Raw genomic sequence first — 22,892 nt, forward strand, 5'->3', positions numbered from 1 at the left:
CCTCCTGCTCCCAAGTTTCCTGCTTCCAATTGAGTATGGCTGCCATATCTTCACTAGGCTAACTTTATATATACTTTATGTTGGCATTGGTATCAGCTTGGCTATTTTGTTTAATCCAACTTGTTTTCAACCTGTGGGTTTCCTTTCCTACCCCCACCTCTTCTCCGCTGGGGAGAGGTCACTGGGCAGTAAAGCAGCTGCTATAGTTTAGACACTGTGCCCACCAGGTGAACCACAAATGAAGTTACTCAAAATACTTGAGCAATACTTCACTACTCTACTTGTATAAGAGGAAATTCAGTTCTGATGTAGTTCAAACATCAGCTGATGGAAAAAAGGAAGGCTCCACTACTCCTGCCTCCCACTTCACGGGTCTCTGTGTTTGCCCTGGCAATCATGAAGCTACCAACCACTCTTCTAGGATTTAAAAAGCTCTCACATAAGCACACATGAGCCAGGCTCAAAGTTATTCTTCCTGCCAGAGGACCTGTGGTTAAACTTCCATTCCCTTCAATGAATTTAACACCTATTATTTTACTAACGTCTCGTGAGATCCTTGGTAAGTTCCTGGCCATGCAATACAGAGGTAGTCTTATTACACTGCAAGGGAAGTTATTTGGTTAAGAGCAAGCCTGACTGTAACTCTGCTTTAAAAAAGTCATCTATTGATCAGCTGAAGAACAGTACCAACATTTTCTAATGAGATGCAAACAACTGAGTAAATAGATACCATCACCACCCCAAAGTCAGCACAAACCTGACTCGTAATACAGAAACAAGGCACAGCAGTTTTACTACTCTCAGCCCCAGTACCAGTGCCACAAGCTTGACTGGAAAACAAGAAATTTCTTATTGAGCACACACTTTTTCTCTGGATAAAAAGGCCACAGTAAGAAGTCATTTGATTCATAAACCATTGATTCTGATATATTCTGAAATAAAGCATGGAAGTGTACTCTAATTCACTGTTTGTTTTTTTTTTTTAACTAACTTTAATATAAGTTTAGTTAACCATCTAAGACAGTTAACTGCAGTTTTCATTCACAATGAACACAAAGAGAGACCCTGTAGTAGCCGACAATACATTAAGCCATTGTATGAAAAAAATGTTTATATTAGGAAACTTCTACTGTAACTGTACTGTTGTATTTAAATGATGAGATTATCCACATTACAAAGATAGTTGTTTAAAAAAAAATCTGTGCCAGCTGCTCTATGTGTATATTAGGAGCATTACAAAGTCATTGAATATTCATTAGTGATGAGATCACCTTAAGAAAACATACTAATAGACCTCCTGGACACAGTTACAGTAAGGTATAAGATGTAGCAGGAAGAGCATACCCTCCAAGGAAAGAGGAGAGCACAGAGCATCACACTATTTGCAGTGCAGCACGAGTAGCATGAGTTCCTTCATGGGCACTACAGCCTGGGCACAGCAGATTCCCACTCTAATCTCTCTCTAATTGTACCAGTCAGGGCCTATTTGACAAAAGGATGTGGAGGACCTAACAAAAAGTAGACAGGGACAAAAATCAAATGAACATAGCTATATATCATAAATAGGGGAGTAATATCAAAAGAGTTCAGACCAGAACAACTGTATTGTTACCACTTCAGGACATGAACCCTGTAATTAATTTTATGAAGGAAGTAGAGGTGTGCTACACTGCTCTAAAATGTCTGCTGTAAAATTGTCCTAGAGATGTAATCAGGATCAGACATTTACTAACTGGTTTAGAAGGAGCTCAAAGGGTAGAAGATGTAGAAAGTTATGGTCTAAACATGAACCTTTCCCAGTTGTGGGGACCTGTAGTCTGTGAAGCATTCCAGCAAAAACCCCACCAGGGAGCACTGGGACACCAACGTACAAGCTGTTGCTGAGGAGCACTAGAGAAAAGTCCTATCACTTCTACTGGAACAGAGTACTGCTCTTTCCAAAAATGTAATGAAAGCAACCCAAACAACACAGGTATCAGAACTGAACCAACTTCATTAGCTCAGTCAACTAGAACAAAAAAAAAAAAAAAATTGCTCCAATTAAACTAATCCAGTCCACCAGGCAATAAATAACATTGATTCACTGCTCAGAAATTCTCCCTAATAGATCTTGATTTCACCCTACGTTGAGCAGTCTTGTCAAATCATAGATACATGAATGCTTGACCTACAAAACCATCTTAAGTGCATTATTATTTCTCTGGAGGAAGAGGGAAACTACATTCCAGGACTCCGGAAGGCAAGAAAAAAAGAAAGTTCTTTGTTAGAAACCTTTACTTGAGATTCTTTCACTTCTTTTTTCTTCTTCTTTTCTGAATATTTGTATAGTGTTTATGTGACATTGAATCAAACAGAAGAATTAGGTGGTTAGGCCTTCTCCATATGCAGGAAGATTTTAATACCACGATTAAGCAGCTCAATAGTCAGAACTGTTAGAATACTTTTCTCCCAAATCATATCATTAAAGCTGAAGTTCATTCTGGTATTCATAAGAGCAGACTTACTCACAGGCTTTTTGCTGCAAATATATTCTTCAGATCCAGTAAATGTAACAGAGACTTAGAATTAAGTAACTTCAGTTTTTAAAATTCTTCTATTAAAAAAAAAAAATCAATCATCACAAAGAGACTTAAACATTGAATTGCTCATAAAAACAAAGCAAAAAACCCTAGTTTTTTAAATTTTAAATATAAATAAAAGAGAACAGAGATTTCAAGAAAATTCACAAGCAACAGAACAGGGCCTTTTTCAGGATTGCTTTAATTTTTCTGCTGCTGAGGCATCCTGCATTCTGTATTCTGAGCATTTCAGTTAGATGACTGGAGATTTTCTTGTTGTAGAAACTACTACTAAATTCAGTTAGCAGGCCTCTTAACAAGAGACCCTGGAGAAGCACTTGCCTGAGTGCTACAGTTTAGACAATTGTCATCATATAATAAACCTCAGAGAGACTTTCCTATGGTGCATATTTCAACTCTCTTACTTCCATCTGTGATGCTATCACAGAGATCAAACATTAATGCTGGGAGAATCAAAGCAAATACAGTGAACAATATGACCATGAGCAGTATTTTTGCAAGAAAAATAACTACAACTGGCCTAGATCCAAAAAGGAACTGAGACAAGTAATATCCATGGTAATGTCTGAACAGTTTTCTTGCCAAATTTCTCAAATACTTACTAATTTTCACCTTAAAAGTGAAAATATCCCTTAGAAGAACTAATTACTCTTTAAATTAATTAGTGCTATAAAAGGCAATTTTGCCAGACTGATCTGACATTTCAAAGCAGAAAATGCAGGAAACTTGCAACTTTTAAAAATTACCATAGTTTAACAAATCATCTCCAAAGATGAAGTCTGCCTAATGTAAGAACTTGAAGCTACACATTAAACTTCGAACACGTCACTCAAAGTACGCATGAGACACAGCATAGTCCTCTCTGCTGTTTGAAGTTTTCTTCTAATGATGCCAGGAGTCACATTTCACCTGAAAATTCTTCTCCCTGCAGCAATGTAAGAGTGCCTCATCATTTCCACCCCCTTGCTTTGAGTACAAATGATTCTGCTTCCTGTAAAAACAGTGAGGGTTTTTTGTTTGTTTGGGTTTGTTTGTTTTTATTTTAAATAAAGGTTGGCACGGCAGGGAAAGAAAACAAAGACATACAGCTCCATCAGTAGAGACACTCCTCAGGACATCATACCTTACTTATAAGTTGCCAGAACTTCAACTGGCTTGTTTCTTATTGAGATCACAAGGAACTTTGGCAGTTCAGCATCCATTAGTCTAAACACAAGCAAGGCAGGCAAAAAGTCTGATGGACCTTTAAATAAAACCTTTTGCTATTTTCATGCCTCCAGAAAAGGGCAGGGTGGAGGTTCTGAAGAATTAATGAGATAACAACGTGATCCAAGTATGTAAAAAAAGCAGTTTCAGTTTTGTAATAAAACAACAGTAAAACAAAAAAAAACCAACAGTCCTGCATGGCAGACAACAGGGCAGAACTCATCTGTTCTACATATGAAGAAACAGAGATTGAGAGATGAAGTAACCTCTGTAAAATCCCAGAGAAAGTTATTAGTTCAGATAGAAGCCTTTCATCTTTCAGTCAAAAGCCAAGGTTAGTCTTACACATTTAATAAACTAATGGCCACCAAGTCACAGGGACTCCACAAGAACTGATTCAGCCTGCAGCCCACTCATTGCTGTACCCTTCTCCAGGAATCCCTGTGCATGACAAAGGACAGGCCACAGCTGGGATGAATCGCCTTGACAGCCTGTAAGTCACTCCACCCTCTCCCAAGGCTCCTCCAGACACAGGAGTTTGCTGTTAGTCAACACACAGAATGAACATACACACATTAAGTCACACAGCACAGCTCCATGTTTGCTGTAGGAAAATTGTGTATCAGTCAAGGGGCAGGAGAAGACTCTACCACAGTCAAACACAGTAGTAGAGCAGGCATCACACCTGCCCAGCATTGAGGTTTTATGCTTTAGCAGACGTTTACCAAGAGTACCCAAAAACTGACCATATGTACAAATAAACAGTGTATAGTCACTGATGTGAAAGTTTCTCATCTTCTACAGATTTCCTCAAAGCAACCCCAAAAGTGCCAAGTGAACTATGTTAAGCTATGTCAGCAATAGCTACAGATTCAAGGAATCTTTTTGCCTTTAGTTACTTTCACACCATTGCAGAAACCATTGCAGAAGACCAAAGAAACTAGGACTGTTCAGTCTGGAGAGAAAGTCAAGGGGAGACCTCATTGTTCTCTATAGTTACCTGAAAGGAGGTTGTAGTGAGGTGGGTGTTGGTCTCTTCTCCCTAGTATCAAGTGATAGAACAAGAGGAAATGGCCTCAAATGGTGCCAGGGAGTGTTCAACTGGATATTAGGAAAAAATTCTTTACTTGAACAGACATTTGAATGGGTTTCCCAGGGAGGTGGTGGAGTCATTGTCCTTTGAGGTACTCAAAAACCATGTAGACACAGCACTTGAAGACATGGTTTAAATGGCCATGGTAGTGTTAGGTCAATGGTTGGTCTCAATGATCTAGGAGGTCTTTTCCAACCAAAACAATTCTATGACATAATGATGCTAAGTGACCATTCAGCCCCAATAATTTCTACACATAAATGAAAGGCACATAGCCTTGTGAAGAAAAAGTGTCAGTTTGACTTAGTAGCTTGAATCAAACTAGCTTGACGTGCAACTGTGATAGGACCTACATTTTACTGCTCCATTTAAGTGGAAATCAATAATATAAAGGAAAATTTTACATATTTCAAAATAAATTGCATCAACCATTCTTTCTGGACATAAGGCAAATTTGGTGACCTAGGAAGTAAAGAAAATGAGGATAAGAAGTGAAAATAACAACAAAATAAATTCTTCAGCTACTCTTGACTTCAAGTGTTAAACCAAACTAATTAAAAATGCAAAACCAAAACCACAGCAACAAAAAAAAAACCAACCACCACCACCAACAAAAAAAAACCCCAAACAACATAAAAAACCAAATCCATTGGAAATTAAACCTTTTGCTGAAGATGTAAAACAGCAACAAACCCTACAAATATTTCCACTGCCTAACCCTGAATTCCTTTATTTGTTACTTCTCTGCACTGCTTCCAATGAGTGTAATGACATTTTCAGTTTAGCTCATTCCACCCTGACAGGTAAAATCCCCTTTTTATTACTAAGTCTCACAGCATAGTAGCTGCCAAATAAGGGAACAATAGCTCTATCTTTTATAAACTACACTTAAAAATCTGAAGAAAATCACACTGCTTGAAGTAGCTGCACTTCATGGAATTATTAGAAACCGTTGCTTTTGTCATCTGGGGTCAAAATTTATCCTTGGTGAATTCCATTGACTTAAAACAAGTTTACACCGAAGAGGAATCCAACTCAATGCCTTCAGGTAATGGAACATGGCACAGAGTGTTTGTGCTAAATATATTTCTTTTTCACTCAAAATTCATCTTTCTTATGACTTACGGCCTGAGAGACTTCAGTTCCTTTTATCATCATTAGCTAAAGAGGGTGAAGCTATATATTCCTGTTCAAAGAAGTGATACCTGGTCCCTACATTCTCTCTATACTATAACATAAATAGTAGTGAAACAACAGCATTGACTCATGTGAAAAGAGCTTTTCAGTGAAAAGAACTTATAAAAGACCTACACAAACTCAATACATTTTTTCATCTAAAAGTAACAGCTGTTTTTCTAACGGCAGAAGCTCCATTTTCTTGTTGAGACACCCCAGGGCCACATTCAGGAATGCTGGGTTGAGGTTCCTGGAGTCCTTGGAACCTAATTCTTCCGTGGCAACAGGTAAAGCAGTACTATTTGAAACTTGCACACGCCCTGTGTAGTAAAAATGACAGAATTTATATTTTGCAGCAAGAGAAACAAGCAAAGTTATTATACCATAGAGACATGGTAGGCAGGTTTAACATATCAATAGCTGAGATCATTTGGACAGGAGAATAACTCATTAACAGAAAAAGAAATAAAGGGCAAACATATATTAGCTGGAAGACCGATGTTTTTAGATTTGTCCCAGAGTGCCCACCACTTCACTCAGGCAACTCCTTCAGAGTTCAGAAAACTTCTGCATGTCTCCTTCACATCAGACAAAGCAGAAATACTGTCTCTAGTTAGCTAATAGGGTTCTCCAATCTCTTTAATAAAAAAGTGAAAAGGTTTGTTTTATTGTTAAGTGACAAATGGAGAAGGTAAGAATGAGTTAAAAAGGGCCTGCAGTACCAAAAGGATATTAAAAGATCTGCAAATAAAAATCTCAATTCCCTTCAGAAAACGAAACAATTATATTTAGCACAGTATTTATAAAATAATTATGTGATGCTTAGTTCTCATTAAAGACAAGTTTCTCTTTCAAAAAAAAGCCTTCAATTAATTTCCTTAGAAAGGCAAGGATTAATGCCATCCACCATTGCAGGCCATAAAGTTTTCCACAAAACTGCTTTTCATCAGTTGAGTTCCTCCCTCCAGAGACACTCTGTAATGCGGCCATTTGCCTCCTCCATACAACTCAAGTACTTCATTATGGGCTTGATATTTCTTAGAATTCCTTTGGCATCAGCCAGAGTCAGTTTTAATCAAAAAAACAGACTTTCACATTTACTGATAACTGCCTTGGTTCAGCAAATCACGTTCAGCAAAGCTCAGTTGTTTTGCTGAATCGGGACCCAAACCCCCACACCCTACTGTTCCATGTGGGTACAGAACCCTGCAGAAATTCAGCTGGTTTTAGCTCAGAGCCTTCCTGATACAGGATAAACGCAGCTGGCTGAGTTCAAGCTGTTCCCAGCCCGTGGTACAATCACCCCCTCTAAGGATACAGAGAAAGGTTATGTATCTGACACTCAAAGGTTTTTCAGAATTTTTGTGTGGTTTTAGAAGATAAAAATACTATTTATGCATAAACCACATGGAAATGGCACAGGATCTGACTCAATTGAGGTGAATCAGAGGGAGACAGAAGATCAGATTATAAACCTAATTTACACAGGAACAGAATGCCAAACAGCAGTGCTGAGAGGACCTATAGATTTAGTTTAGCTTCCCAGTTTCGATTAGTCTTTGTATTTAAACTGCTCACTTCGAAGCATCATTTACTGCTTGGAAGGTATTAATTCTTTTTTGGTGAAATAATTATCATTTGTTTATGTATGTTTTGGCTTCTCAAAGTTATTTCATGAAGCTTTCTGATATGAAGTTAGAAATTCATCATTTTGCTTCCTATCAGATGAACATCTGACATGACGATGTTTCAAATCACTGGCAGGTGTTGAAAAGATAAAAAAAAAAATCTACCTTTAAAAGCTTCGTTATTAATATTTCTCAGAACAGGGAGTGTGATAGGCTCTGAGGGAAAGAGTACAGCCATTTCCCTCACAGCCCTTACAGGAGGGCTCCAAGCTTTCCCAACCAGAAGTATGGCAGTGCCACAGACAAAAGAGAAGAAAGGCACAGCATGCAAACCTGCCTTCTCTTCCTCTAACTCTTCTCTGAGCTCGCAAGTCTTTAAATGTTCTGAGTACTGGTTAATGTCATCCTCCAAAAGACTGACTATACAGACCATAAAGGGATATAATTGGGTTGTTTATTGAGAGAGGCAGAAGTTGGCAGGTTATGAGAAAGAACTGAAGGAAAAGACAGCTGGAGACTGAATCTGTATTGATTCAAAAGTTGCAACCAGCCTGCTTTACTTGAGTCCTAAAAATTCAAGAGCCAACCCAGTCTCCCTGATTCTCATCCTCCAACCACAATATAAACAAAACCCCCACACCTCTGGCAACAAGTATTTTGCTGACAAATAAAACCTACCACTGAATTACATCTGGGGAATACCTAAACACTGTTCAAAATTAAAGGAAATTTATGTAACTCTCAGCATTAGGGGTTTTTAGATTGTGTCCTTCACCTTTCAATGGAAGAACTTTCTATTATATTTTGAAGGATCTTAGACTGCTTTTGGAAATAGTGTGTTCAAGGCCAGAGGAAATTCCTCTTTAAAAAATAAAAAAGGTGCCATGACACAGCTTGTTTCTTCCTGTTGTTGCATTTATTAACACGGTACCATCACCACCCTATCTGGGGAACACAGATCCAAAAGATACGTTAGTTTACAAGCAAACAGCCTTATTGAAAATGAAGCACACACACCTTGAACAATGCAAGATTACTTATATGAATATGTATGTAGAAAAAAGGCAAAAGCTAGGACGGCAATGCAGTAGAGAAACAGAGAATAAAAACCTGCTGAAAGTAAAAACCATAGAGACAAAGCTAATGTATGCAGACAAAGCAGTAACTTCAGTATTATAGAAAACAGGTAAAATCTTCAGTATCAGTTTTTGCAGTCTCTCCATCAGTCTGACCACAGCCATGAAACTCAGTCTCAAGGCAAGCACAGGCAACACCCAATGTCAGGGAGGTTTAGGGAGACAGAACATAACTGGACGGGCAAATTCATGGGTTTGGTATAAGATGCCACAGCTGCACTGCTTTGTCAGCAACAGGAATGATCTGCACTGCCGGAGGATCTACCCCACAAGGCTGGAATGAGACCCCTGGCCAGTGCAGATCCACAGGCTGTATCACCCTTCTTTCTTATTCCCAGTGGCACAGTGAGTAAGTGGGGGGAGAGAGTTATAAGCAAAAAATAAATTTCCCATTCCTTAATGGAAGAACTCATCTTCTTTCAGGTTTGGCCCTCTGTCTAAGGCAGGTATGTTTCAGCTGTCCTCTAAGACGTTTTATTAAGGCATACATCATGCACTCAGCTGCACAGATTTGCCAGCAAGTAAAATAAATATGTTCCAGCCTTTGATTTAAGCCACATTAGGACAGAATATTTTTGCTCCCAAGACTACAAAGCCAGACTTGCTTATAAGGTTATCCAAGGCTGTAGCGCGTGAAGTTCCGAGTGTTTCTGTGAAGTACCTACTGCAGGTTGCCAGACCTTAGCTTAAGCCCACTTCAAAAACATAATTCCTTCAGACAGGCAGATAGTTTGCCAGCAGTTCTCTCCATCCTGCCTTGGATTTTCCATGGGGAAGAGAAATCTACAGCAATCAAGGTTTTCTTTGCAGTCTTCTTCTGTACAATTAAGGTTGCATAAATAGAAGCTCACAAGAAATCTCTGTACAAGCTAAAAGTAAATCAGATTCACATAAGCATTTAGTTACACACATCCAGGCAGCAGGAGGAGGTTGAGAAAGAGACAAATACAATCTGAATACTGTGCAGACCATTTTCAATGCAAAGTTAGTGAGGTATATTCTTCAAGCAATGACCATGAAAATATGCAGGTTTGTGGCTCTGGTTTGAATATGCATCTCTCTGCATCATCTAACTCAGGGGGTTTATTGAGATATTTCAACATATTAACATCTTTTTAAAAAGCAGGAGTGGAAAGAAAACAAACCAACCATGAAACACAACACAGATCTTGCCTAGATCACCTATATCTGAAAGAATAACAATGACGAAGATATTGGAAAGTCACAAGAAAACCTAGACCAATAACTGCAGTATGAGTGTAGGACTGAAACAGAAGAAAGGTGTGCTCTCCTGCAGCAGCCTCACTACTTCAGAAACAAAGAGTAGGCTGGAAAAAGGCTCAATATTATAAATCAACACCCTAGGGAGGTGGCATGCTGCCCCCTGCCTCCCCCATGCCTCACCACAGGCATGCAGGAATTTTATTTATACTTCTCAGCTTTATTTATACTAGTATGTTAATGGTTTAAGCCTGAAAAAGTGTAGGTTCTGTACACTGGCAATAAAGAGACAAGCCTGTGGTACCCTGGCCATCATGCTGACAATAGCTTATAGGCATCTACCACAGCTTTTTCTGCACACAGCCAGAACACCGTGCTTGCTCTCACGTATATTTCACCTGTAGCCACAAAAATTCTTGCATTTAAAGAATACTTGTTTGTGTTAACAGGATTCAGTAACTACTAACAGAAAAATATTGCAAATATCTATCTAAACAATCTTCAGAGAGCTGTCCTTCCTCAGCTGTAATTGTATCTGCCTGAAATCTCTCTCTCTCTCTGACCTTCACAGAAGTCCACCGGTTCCTTATTGCTATTATGTTACCACACACATTACACTCCGTAAAGGATGTCGACTAACTGTTCTCATTAAGAATTTATTGCAAAAATAAAAAGCATGTAAAAAACCCACAACCCACAGACACAGCTAGAAAGCACAATGATAGTGCTTCCTCACCTTCATCTAACAAACTGATTCTTTTTATTCCCTTCAGCCATCTCTTTACGGAGATAGTGGGAAGAATTAGTCTTCAAGAAAGAAATACCTCTGAAGAAATAACCCTGCTCTGAGCAGGGGACTGGACTATACTTGCAGAGGCCCCTTCCAGCCAAAATCATTCTATGACTCCACTTATTCATAAGTATCTGATCAAATCCATGTGCTTTTTAAGGAGTTTAAGAATAGCTGCCAGAGGAAAACACAGAATTGAGGACTCATACCAAAGGAGAAAACCACAGTAAACTTCAGCACAGTCATGCTAAGGTTTCTGAATGCTGAGCAACTTCCTAATAGTACTACTATGTTTGAGTAGCACTTTTAAATTAGTGGGTTTTAATTAAAGCCGGCATTAAGAGATATGCTGGCTTCTTAGGCAAGCAATCTCAGCAGCAAAACAGAATTGTTGTTCTGATTAATTAAAACAGTTTTTTTTCTACACTGGCAATTTCTTTTAAGGCAGGTATTTATGCATATGTAGTGATTCAGATTTGCTCCATGTAATCACTCAGCCAACACCAGCATTCATATGCTCAGCTCAAGCCACATACACATTCAGACACGCCCTGTACTGCTGAAAGTTCATCTGTGATGAAGCTATTGCAAAATGTTAGCATCACGTACTATTAAACAATCGGAGTTACTAATGTTGGATGGATGCCTTCAGGGGGCCAACCCCAGAGAAAATCCCATAAGGCCTGAGAGCTTGTAACAATTTTCTATGTTGAGCATGAAAGGAAGCCAAATTGTAAAACATTCAATTGCTCAGGCATGTCTCTTCCAAAGCTGGTCATCTTTTCCACAGTGAGGACATCTCGGATGTAAGCAAGCCATCTGCCCACTGTCCACTTTTCCCACTACCTCATTCTGACTGACCGTGTAGCCATTTGGCCCATTCTGCAATGACCCATACTGAATGCAAGCTGGATGCAGAAGCAGCAGCTTCCCCTTGAAACCACAGGAAGAACTTTGGCAAACAAAGTTATCAAGAAGAATCACTTCAGCTCTTGAAGAAGCTACAATAGAAGCTAGGTACTTGAGCTCTACAGACCCTTTCTTTCTGTTACAAGCTATTGACAACTACCTAGGACAAAACACAGAGCAGGAACAATCCCCATAAATAGCAATGCATCTTCCTAACCTGTAAGCCCTCCAGTAACACTGACAGTAAAACTGTTTTTAAAAGGTCTTGGCCATCACTATTGACAGCAAACTTCAAAACAGATTAGAAAACTGTCAGCAATGACTGAAGCAAAGTTGAAACTTGACAAGGCAAGAAGGATAAACGGACTTGGTGACCTGCTACAAACCTTTCTAGGATTTTGACAGAAATTTACTTTTGAGGCTTTATCCCAGGTTACTGACCTTGGAGGCAACACTGAGATGAGCTGGTACACCATTTCAGGCAAGCTCTGTATAGACACCCTATTTCAGCTTCACCTACACAACGGTGTACCCAGGATAATAAATCCAGCTTCTTGACAGAGCTCATAGTCTGGCCTCAGTATCATACTGGCAGAGCTAACCTACTTCCACAGCAATCTTCCCCTTTATAACCTATGTGCACCATGCAATTCCCCTTTTTAATAGTAAATTGGAAAAATAATTTATGTGACTACTGGAGTTCTTTAATTATTTTAAGGGAGAAACATTGGTGGAAGAAAACAGTCTTATACAGGAGGAGCATTGTTTCTTCTATCACCATACCAGCAATTCTGATCACAGTATTGTTATACAAAAAACTAGATGTAAACACAAACTTTAGCTGACCTACATTTTTCCAGCATAAAAAAAAAAAAAGTATTTTTGATTAGTAATTCTGAATATATGCAAGTTACAACTGAATTCATGATTTACATAACGCTACCTACCCGCAGCTGCAAAGCACAGAATCAAAGCAAACACTGAAGTCACACAACTTGAAGACATTGTTCCAAATGCTGTATCTTCTCAAGTCAGCTCCCTTTGTAGCCCTTCATGCAGATATTCTTCCTTTGAAATTTATGAAATTTGAAATTTGCAATCAGATTTTCCAGGCTCGTAAGTGCCTATAGAAAGAAGTAAAAATACATTTTAATACAAATATCACTTAGAGAAGCCTTTCTTAAAGCAATACTAAAGGAGCACATTTTATATTGGCAGATACCTTAGGTACAAATAGCTCAGTACTCTTCCACCCTGTATTTCAGCACTTCCTTGCAGCTGTTGCTTTCATATTACACACTGTGCAAGTTGTGAGCTACTCGGAAGAGAAATCCCAGAGCCCTTTCTGTCAACTAATACTGAAGTCCCGCTGAAGCCTGCCAACAGTACTCATAGCTTCAGATATGTTTACTTTAAGTATTCAGACTTTCTCTGGGACACACAAACATTTGTTTGTTTATTTGCTGCTACCTTTATTATGCCATGAAGAAATGTTTCACATTTCTCTAGCTGGTTTATGGGTAACAAGATAAATTTAACTCATCATTTCTCAGTGTCATCAATTCTGAAAACTTTTCAAGGCCACTTGACCTCTTGATGCTAAATATAAAGCTGCTCAGAAACTTTATTTTAAGAGATTTCAAGACATGATATACCAGGTCAGTAAAACAGCTTCAATGTGCTATACAAACAAACGACGATACGGACGGTAAAGCTGATGCCTACAGGCATTAAAACTCTGAAAATTCTGACCCCACATGCACACTGCCTATTTTTGAGGGGAAACACTTATTAGATGCACAATATTATCTTCTTTTAATCTACTGTCAGTCATCTAGATGTCTGGAATGAGACTACAAGCAGGCAAGGAACTAGAACACTGTTATATTCAGTCAAATAAAATCTTATTTACTTCACTGCCAGGCTTCAGAAACAGAAGAGGACAGGTGGAGCCTCACCAACCCCTAACACTCACTACAAAGCAATGCAAGCAATTGCAAACAACCATCGTGGGGCTAAGTGATAGCAAAACACTGAATCAGGGCTAAAATCTAAAGTGTGGTAACTGAATACGATTTTAAAGGTTCTTGCTAACTCTAAAATGGAATCAAATACAAAGGCTAGGCTCTGTTATACTGCATGTGCCACGTTGTGCACTATCAAAGTCTGCACAAGACCTGCACCTAGACCAGCAATTCAAGATACCTACTGGCAGCACTCCTGAAGCTCTGAGGAAAAGGTCAGAAACTCCTGTGCAGAATTTCTCTATGCATTGACTATTCAGCAGAGATGGCACTGCCCTGTGCAGGGGAAGCTGCAGCTACCCACCCAAGAAAAGGTTATCTGTGTCCAAAGCAAGAACTACAGCCTCCAAGAGTTCATTCACTCAGCACCCAGCTCCTAGCACCTCTGACCAGTCTTAACAGTGTCCCAGATACTACCTGCATAGGAGGGCAGCCCAGGAGTGGCCAAGGCATGCTGCTGGGAACGCCCACACACCACACTTCTGCAGGACAGAAATTTATGTATAGGGCAAAGAAGTTAATTAGTATCTATCACATCAGGCTTCATACAGTTTGCTTTCAAGCTCAGCATCCTATGTAAGAAGCATATCTGCTTTTTTTTTTTCTCCTGTTGTCGACACAGAACATTTTAGGCTGAAATTCCAAAATATAACTCAGCAAGTAAGATTGCAATCAAAAACCCCTAAACTTCTTATTCCTATTCTGTCAACTTGTGAAGGGTGAATAATGGAGACTTAAGTGAGCCTTTTCTTTAGAAAGCTCTTCCTAATTTTCATTTGCTTGAAAATATGCATTCATGAACTTTGAAAGGAGGGCAAATTTCAAACCCTGAAAAACAATGTGAAAAGGTTACAAACTGCCAGCAAGTTTCATGAATTTATGCCAGGTATTATCCAAACTGCCAGTTGCACATTAGCAATTCAAGCAAAAAAAGCACAGACAAAAATGCTACTAATAATTCTTTTATGAATAAACCTACTAAGCAGGCAGTTTGTCAGTGTTTTGGAAAAACTTATCATCCTCATTTGGGCTAGAAGTCAGCTATAAAGCTGCTATTAACTGACCATCTGACAGGGCCAAAAAGAAATTAGCAAGAAAATGAGAAAGTTCAGGTCTGGTGCAAAACACCCTAAATTTTGCTTCCGTGTGAAACCTGCAAACCAGGCAAAGGCAGTCCACATTTCCTTTGAAGTAAGAGAACACATCTGTGCAAAGGTATCAAGAACCTGAACTATATATCTGGAGTAAACATGACCACTAGTCAGCTTGAGATTCAAAAGAAATTTCCAAGAGAATCATCTTTTCCTTTAGGATATTATCTGGGTAGCTATTTTTGCAACAGAGGTCATAAAGTGTCATATTAAAAGTATAACCAAAAAATCCCAACTAGGAAGAGAAGATGACATGAGAGCTTCAGGTTTACTAAATATACTGGGTTCATGCCAATGCTCTGTACTAGTACTAGGCTGCAAGAAAGGCTGGCAATAGAGGGCATCTGCAGCAGGAGACCCTGAAGACTGACTAGAGGCAGAGTCTGCTGCGATCACTTGGACTGAAGTTTGCTGTTCACAAAGACCACTGGCCCTGATAGAAGTGAGGGTTTATAATCACAAAAGAGCCTGGTTTCATTGACAAGTATAGTTTCACACATGCAATCAGGAATGAGTTTTCCTGGGAACATCAGGAAGAATCTTACTATTTCTAGATTTTATTAGGTTTGAAAGAAGGCTGGGGGAGTAGAGGCAGGAAAATGCATTTTGAAGTACGTGAGGACAAGAAAAGGTGGAAGTATAAAGTTTTAATTTGGTTTAAAGAGGAGCCTCTCATGTTCATGACAACATAAAGCTTAGCTACAAAACAATGAAAAAGATGAGCTTTTGGAGGACACTGGGATGTGCTGACTGGCCTGTAAGCACGACCAGCCACAGAAGGACAGACCACACTGCTCACTATATGACCACATATAAACCCTAGAGTTAAGATCTGTCTTCAGAATATTTGAGTACCTGTTACAGAATCACAAAATGCTAGCAGAAGGGACCTCTGAAGGTCATTGAATCCAACCCCCCTGCCAGAGCAGGATCACCTAAAGCAGATCACACAGGAACACATCCGTATGGGTCTTCAAAGTCTCCAGAGACAAAGACTCCACCAGCTCTCTGGACAGCCTGTTCAGTGCTCTGCCAACCTCAAAGTAAAGAAGTTTCTTCTCATGTTTAGATGCAACTTCCTATGTTGAAGTTTATGCCCATTACCTCTTGTCCTGTCACTGGGGATCACTGAGAAGAGTCTAGCCCCATATTCCTGACACCCACCTCTTAGATATTCATAAGGATTAATAAGATCCCACCTCAGCCTCATCTTCTCCAAGCTAAACAGACCCATCTCTCTCAGCCTTTCCTCATATGATAGATGTTCCAGTCTCCTAATCATCTTAGTGGCCCTGCGCTGGACTCTCTCCAGTAGTTCTTCGTCCTTCTTGAGCTGGGGTGCCCAGAACTGGACACAGTACTCCAGATGAGGTCTCGCCAGCACAGAGTATATAGGGGGGAAGAGAACCTCCCTTGACCTACTGGCCACACTCCTCTTCATGCATCCCAGGATGCCACTGGTCTTGGCCTCGAGGGCACATTTCTGGCTCACAGTCATCCTGTTTACCAGGACTCCCAGGTCCTTTTTCTTAGAGCTGCCTTCCAACAGGTCAGCACCCAACCTATACTGATACATGGGGCTGTTCTTCCTCAGATGCAGTACTTCCCATCTGTTTTTTAATTAGATTAATGGCCACCCAGCTCTCTAGCCTGCCTAGGTCACAGTGGATGGCAGCACAGCCTTCTGGCTTGTCAGCCACTCCTCACAGTTTGGTATCATCAGCAATACATATTACACACTACTTTCCTTGAGATCAGTGGTCTCCTTAGCTTCCCCTCCTGGTAAATTTATTTTCCTTTAGTTTTTCAAAGCTTCTCTGCACAGTCCAACCCAGCAATATATATGCCTGCAGGTGGCCACAGATTTGGGAGGGTTTCTGTTTCCTATTAAGAGCCTCCATAGTACAGGAATTTGCCACATTTATTGCTGAATTGAGTTCTTATTGCTTTATTTCCCCCTTTTATTTCTGCTCCCTTAAGCCTTTTCCCCAATAGCCACCATCTGTTTCTTTAATCACCACCTACCCTTCCCATACAAGCTCTTCCTTTCCCTTAACTCTATCCTCCTCGTTGACTAACCTTTTCCTTTACTGCTTGAAGAATAACTTCCACTTCCTCTCCTCCTTATCTACTTGGATTCTGGCAATTCCCTCCTCTTTCCATGCACAGTGCCTGAGGTTGCACAGCTCTCCACAACAATGACAACAAACACTTCTCTACTAAAGAAAGCCAAGAATATCCTCCTCTAAGTCACAAGTCCCACAGAAGTGAATGAGGAGAACTTCAGCAAAGCCAGCAGGATCTGCCCCTTTGTGTTGTTTTGCCATAGCAACATGAACTCAAGTTTCTAGGCCATCTCAGAAGGCCTTCACAGCCAAAGCTTTTTCACTTTTTGTTTGTTTGTTTTATGCATGGCAACCACTTAACTTATTTAACCAGTTTTTCTGCCATCTGTCCATGCTAGTTTCCTATGCAAATGAAATGAATACATGTATCCCATGCATGAGTAAAAAAGGCAATCATTCATAACCAAGTGCGCACAAACTCAATTAAAGAAAAAATAAATCACAAATGGTTAACTACATGAGCAGCTCTATAAACTTATTAACAGTTTTTGAAAAAGTTTATTTATAACCCCACTCCTATTAAACATGCATTTTTGCAGATTTATTAGATTACATTTATCCTCCCTCAATTCTGCACAATTTGTACATAAACAGGTCAGAAAGCTGACAAACAGAGTTAGCAAACATTAGTGTGGAACTGAAAATTTTTACATATTTTTTTAATGCCCATGTCCATGGCATATACATGAAGTTCCACCATTCAGAACTCAAACCAGTAACTTATTCATAAACTACTAAGAGGACAGATTCTGTTTTAGAAACGACAAAACGGTTTTGTTTTCAAGGAATATATGAATAGCAAAAAAAATCCTGGCATATCAGAAGCCCAGGGAAAAAGTAATTCTGATGTCCTGCAGTTCACATGCTGCTGTGCTTGTAATGGGACATTTCAACAAGTCACAGTTAAAGGCTATGGGAACTGGACAAGTGCCAAGGGAAGATGTTTTATACCGTTTAGCAATTGTGTCCCTCTATTCCATGTGACTTTTGTTTTAACATTTTCATTATTTATTTATTTTCTTATTAATGTATTACAATGTAGCCTGTGAAATTACAGGAAGCCACAAAATACATACAAATGAGTCCATAAAAGATGTGAAACCATTCCACTCTTTTAATAACAGCTTACTGAGATTGGTTTTGTTACCTGGTGCATATTTTACCCACTGGCACGATGCTCCAGTCTGGATGAAGGCATCTGTTCTCAGTATTGTTCCATAACTAATCCTTATTTCAGCTTCCCACTATTTTATTTTTTTTTTTATCGAGTTCATTTGCTGTGAGTTTAGATGAGAAAAATAAAATCATGCACCAGACTCCCTGGAAGTTTCAGCTGAATAATTATTGCACAATAAAGCACAGAAGTAAGAGACAGTTTACAGAAACAGGATAAAAATCAGTCTGTTGTGTGTTCCCAGGACTTCCCTTCCCCCAAACACAGGGAGGTATGAAGCTGAACCTTCATAAGCTAGGGGGCAAGGTTTTGCTTACCAAGTGTAAACAGAAGAATAGCCTCTTACAGGATCAGGATACAAGAGGGTTTCGATAGGTGGAAGGGAAGGAAATGCATTCAGGAGTCTTTTAGTGGAAGGAGTACACAAGCCTCTTCCACAAGGAGGACAATGGAGCAGATTCTTTTTTGACAACAGCATAAATTCCTAGAGGTTACCGAATCTCTACAGAAGGGAGTGCACATGGCACCAAAGGCAGAGTTTAACAAGACCAACACCCTATGCGTACTATCGATACTAAATCGGAACTTTTCTACTTTGAGGTAGAACTCCTGGGCATCAGGAGCACCTCTAAAGGGAGCAGAGAAAACAAGATGTTGGCATTCTGTACATTATGCATAATATAATGGCTCAAGCAATCTGCAATTCAGTACCAGCTTCAGCCACCATATTTTCTGTGCAACTTGCAGCTAGCCTACTCCTTCACAAGCAAGAAAGTCATACAGAGCAATCATATGCCATCATCTTCCTGATATACAGTCAGGTAATAGAGGGAGGAAAAAAACAGAGACTTCTAGAAGCATACACACATGAATACTAGGCTAAAGATTTCATGGCAGCCCAAGAGATCTACCAGTCTGAAACCCACATTTAAATAAAACTCAGGTTCCCAGTTAACTCAACTAGTAACACCTCACTACAATTAACAGGGACCAAGGTTGTGTTTAAAATCAAACTTTCTGCTTCTGAAAAGTTTACCCTGAAACAAAAACATTTCTAGTGCACAGAAACCTTCGGGCTGAAGAAGAAGATCATACATTGCATTAAATAAATCTCTACAATGCTTCCTCCTCATGGTTAAATTTCTTTGGCTTAATTATTTTTTATGGTTTCTAATTGGAAACAGAATGGGTTTCCTGGCACTGGACTATCTTACTCTTCACAAACACAGTAGCAGCCAACAGCCTCATACAAATTTCATTTATCTTAAGTTTTACTTGGCTCAGTTTCTAATTGCACACCTAAACTAAACAGATAAGAGCTCTAATGTACCTATCAAGACAGATATAACCCTAGGGAAGGCATCTACTTGCAGAGAAGCCACAGCAGGATGGAAAGTTACCAACAACTCAGCAAGGCTCCTTCCAGTTAGGGTAAAAGATTTTAGCAAATTATTCTGTCAATGACTGCTCAATGCTGTTAGTTTTTCAAGATTGAACTGCAAAACCTTAGAACTCTACCTAGAAATATTCTAGCTGGAACTTTCTTACCAAGAGAAAAGCTAAATCAATCTCTGTTGGATCTAGTATCTTGAAATAGATTTAGAGAAGTTATTTTGAGACCCTGGCCTATAAATACTCAAAATTCCCTGGGTTAATTGTGAGAAACCCACAAGGGATGCAATCCTCCTTGGGGACAGAGGGGAAAAAAAAGGCAAATTTAAAACCAGCATTTCCCATTCCAGGGGAACTGGACAAAGCAATAAAAAGCAACTGCCAAGAAAGAAAATAAAATCACATTTGAAGATAGAAAAAAAAAAATGGGGGAGGGAGGGAAGTGGGAAAGGCACATATTAAATTTTGCTCTCTAGAATAAGGCATACTCTAGAAAGCAGGCAGAACAATAGATTGTTTCTTCAGGCTGCTAAACAAGAACACAAGATGAACACATTTATCAGAAGTTAGCTGCAGCCACTAAATTTTCAGATGCACATCTGTAAGACAGGAAACTTCTCCCACACAAATAGAGAAGACCTTAAAACGCCACACAGTCAAAAGAATGAGTCAGAAGGAGCTTCCCTTTGTGTAGGAGTAATCTACCCTCTCTCTAATTGTCTGCCAAATAACCAGTGTAAATTAATTTGTTGGGCAGAGAAACACCATCAAGTTGAGGCAAAACTTTTTTCATAAAAATCATCATTTTAAAGCACTGCAGTGAGGATTTGCTTCAATCAAGAGAAGTATCACTGACATGGCTCCCCTTAGAATGAATATATGCCCCCATATAACTTTTACCATATAGAATTTTCTGCCTTTCATCTTTTTATAATAAATGTATACATGAAGACTGTAAAAAGCTTTGAACACAAGTTTAGAGAGGAAGGCCACAATAAATTCCTATATTCATACAAATAATTTGCGCATCTTGTATGGCAGAAGTAAATTGCTAGACATTATCACAGGGGTGAACCAAACCATTGGATCTACAAGTATTCAGAAACACTGGTCACTTCAAACACTGGAGGGAGGAAGTAACCCATCATATAACATGGGCTGTACGTAGTGGAGGAGGGTCTTGATCCATTAATTTAATAGACTGAATACAAGAAAAGGTTGATCTTTCTCAAATACTGCAATAGCTGTTCTGTAAATCAAAACAGCATTTTGCGTCACTCAAGTCATCACTGAAAGCAAAGTTTTGTGTTGGCAATAAAATACTACCATAGTTCTCAATCATGCCATGTCAAATGCAGCTGTAGTCTAATAAACTACCTCCATAAATCTAAGACAAAAAAAAAGACATATTGGTCTTCAATCCACCTCCAGTTTCTTGGCAAAGAAACACATGCATTCAGCAGATCTATACTATACAATAAGCTCACTGGATACTAGGGGATTTATTTCCCCTGACTCACACAATGAACCTACACTGATTTCCAACAGAAAATACCTATGCTTACAGAGGAAATTAGAGTGTAAGTGAATTGCCATTCTTTCTCAGAATCATTAATGATACCTTATATATATCATAGCCCCTACTGCCTTCTGTGCTGAAAAATAACGTATGTGTGTGAGCTCTATAATTAACCTGTTTCAGATCCATGACTTCTGGATGAGCTACTCTCCTGCAATCTAAACAGGTCTCTTGCAAGGCCACACCAAAACTTACTCAAAAGAGGGGCCAAGGGGCCCATTTTATCTGACTGCTAAAATCTCACATGTTGCACCAGAAAAATCTAAAAAATTAATTTGGCCAATTAGTGCACCAAAATTAGACAGACTATTAAAGAGAAGTGCTTAACATAATGGAATCAAATTTATTACCAATAAACACATATCACACATTTTACAGTACTATCCACAGAATAAATATGAAATAATTATTTTCACATTTTCCTCAATAAATTTATTTCATTTTAAGCACATCATAAACTAGCATCTTTTGTTGTAAGCAGTATAAATCAACAATGTAACACAATGCAATACACAAAATGATCTTTAAAAGTGTTTTTCCAAAGTGGAAATAAACAACATGAGATAAGCAGCAGGTTTAAATTCCCTCTTTCAGTGCTTTCCAGAGACGCATAAATCTGTTCCATTTTGGTTATCATAGAGTTAATTGTTGCTGCAATAGCACAAGAAACACTGCTCCTTTGGATAACTGCCAGCACATAAAAATGTGAATCCACAGTTACGGATAAAGCAACTCCAATTGCACTACTTCTTTGCTAGTATGTTTTTTAGGGCAAAACATGCTTCTAGTCATGAAGTGGCTAGAAACTAGCATGCCACTGTCGATCACCACAAGTATTGCTGCCATAGAAGTAATGCCTATTTATAATACACAAATATTTTGTGGAACTAGAACAAATGTGATTGCAAAGATATTTGCAATCTGTGTCCCACAGCAATTTGTGTCTTAAAAAGCAGCCGAATATTATTGGAGATACCCAACAAAGCAATTATAAGGCAGATTATGCAAAGTTTTAGCACCATTTTCAAATCACACTTAACAGATATCTGACTTTGATTTTATAAACTACATACTTCAGCATCTCCGAGAACCATATAGGGGAGAAAGTTCCATGGATCCACAAAAACAATGGAAGGAGATCATCAAGGAACTTAGCGTGCATCTTTTTACAGCTTCAGTATTTAGAAACATCAGATAATGCTCTTAAGAGAAGAATGTGTGTCACTGAAACACACATCTATCTGGTCACTTTTACAATAGGAAGAAAATTCATATTCCTTTAATATATTGCTATGTAGTGGGTGCCATTCCAGCACCAGAGGAACCTACATCTCTTCCTTTAAACCTGACCTGGGATTGTTAATTTCAGATGAACCATATTTTGTCCCTGATCGCTCTAAGACCTAATGCTAGGAAAACATAAAATTGCAAAGGAGCAAATTGGCTGTTCAGTAGTAAATGCTCTCACCTGTGTTTTTACCCCAACAGTGAAAGTCAGCTTAATCCTGAGTATAAGCAGCAAGATATCTCACATTTACTGCCGGGCAAGAGCCCATTCCCTGGTTCTTACTGAGGAATAGCTAACATGCTGCAAATTCCCACTCTTCAGTTAGCATCAAGCAATCTGTTTGTATACCTATACTTTAAGTATTTGCCATTTAGCCACATCAGACTTCACAGACTAGAAAGCAATATGAATCAATGCAAG

The 22,892-nt window shown here is 39.0% G+C and overlaps 1 protein-coding gene across 1 annotated transcript in view; it reads right to left on the reverse strand.

Annotated features, from left to right (window-relative positions):
* The window catches only part of TGFBR3 (transforming growth factor beta receptor 3), a 98,466-nt gene extending 85,679 nt beyond the window's left edge, over positions 1–12,787 (reverse strand). The window contains exon 1 of the mRNA XM_054384108.1: positions 12,686–12,787. Coding sequence (XP_054240083.1) covers positions 12,686–12,743 — 58 coding nt within the window. The 5' untranslated portion in view covers positions 12,744–12,787. The remainder of the gene's footprint in view (positions 1–12,685) is intronic.
* Between the last annotated feature and the right edge of the window lie 10,105 nt (positions 12,788–22,892).

Source organism: Indicator indicator, chromosome 10, assembly GCF_027791375.1.
Source record: "Indicator indicator isolate 239-I01 chromosome 10, UM_Iind_1.1, whole genome shotgun sequence".
Classification (NCBI taxonomy): Eukaryota; Metazoa; Chordata; class Aves; order Piciformes; family Indicatoridae; genus Indicator; species Indicator indicator.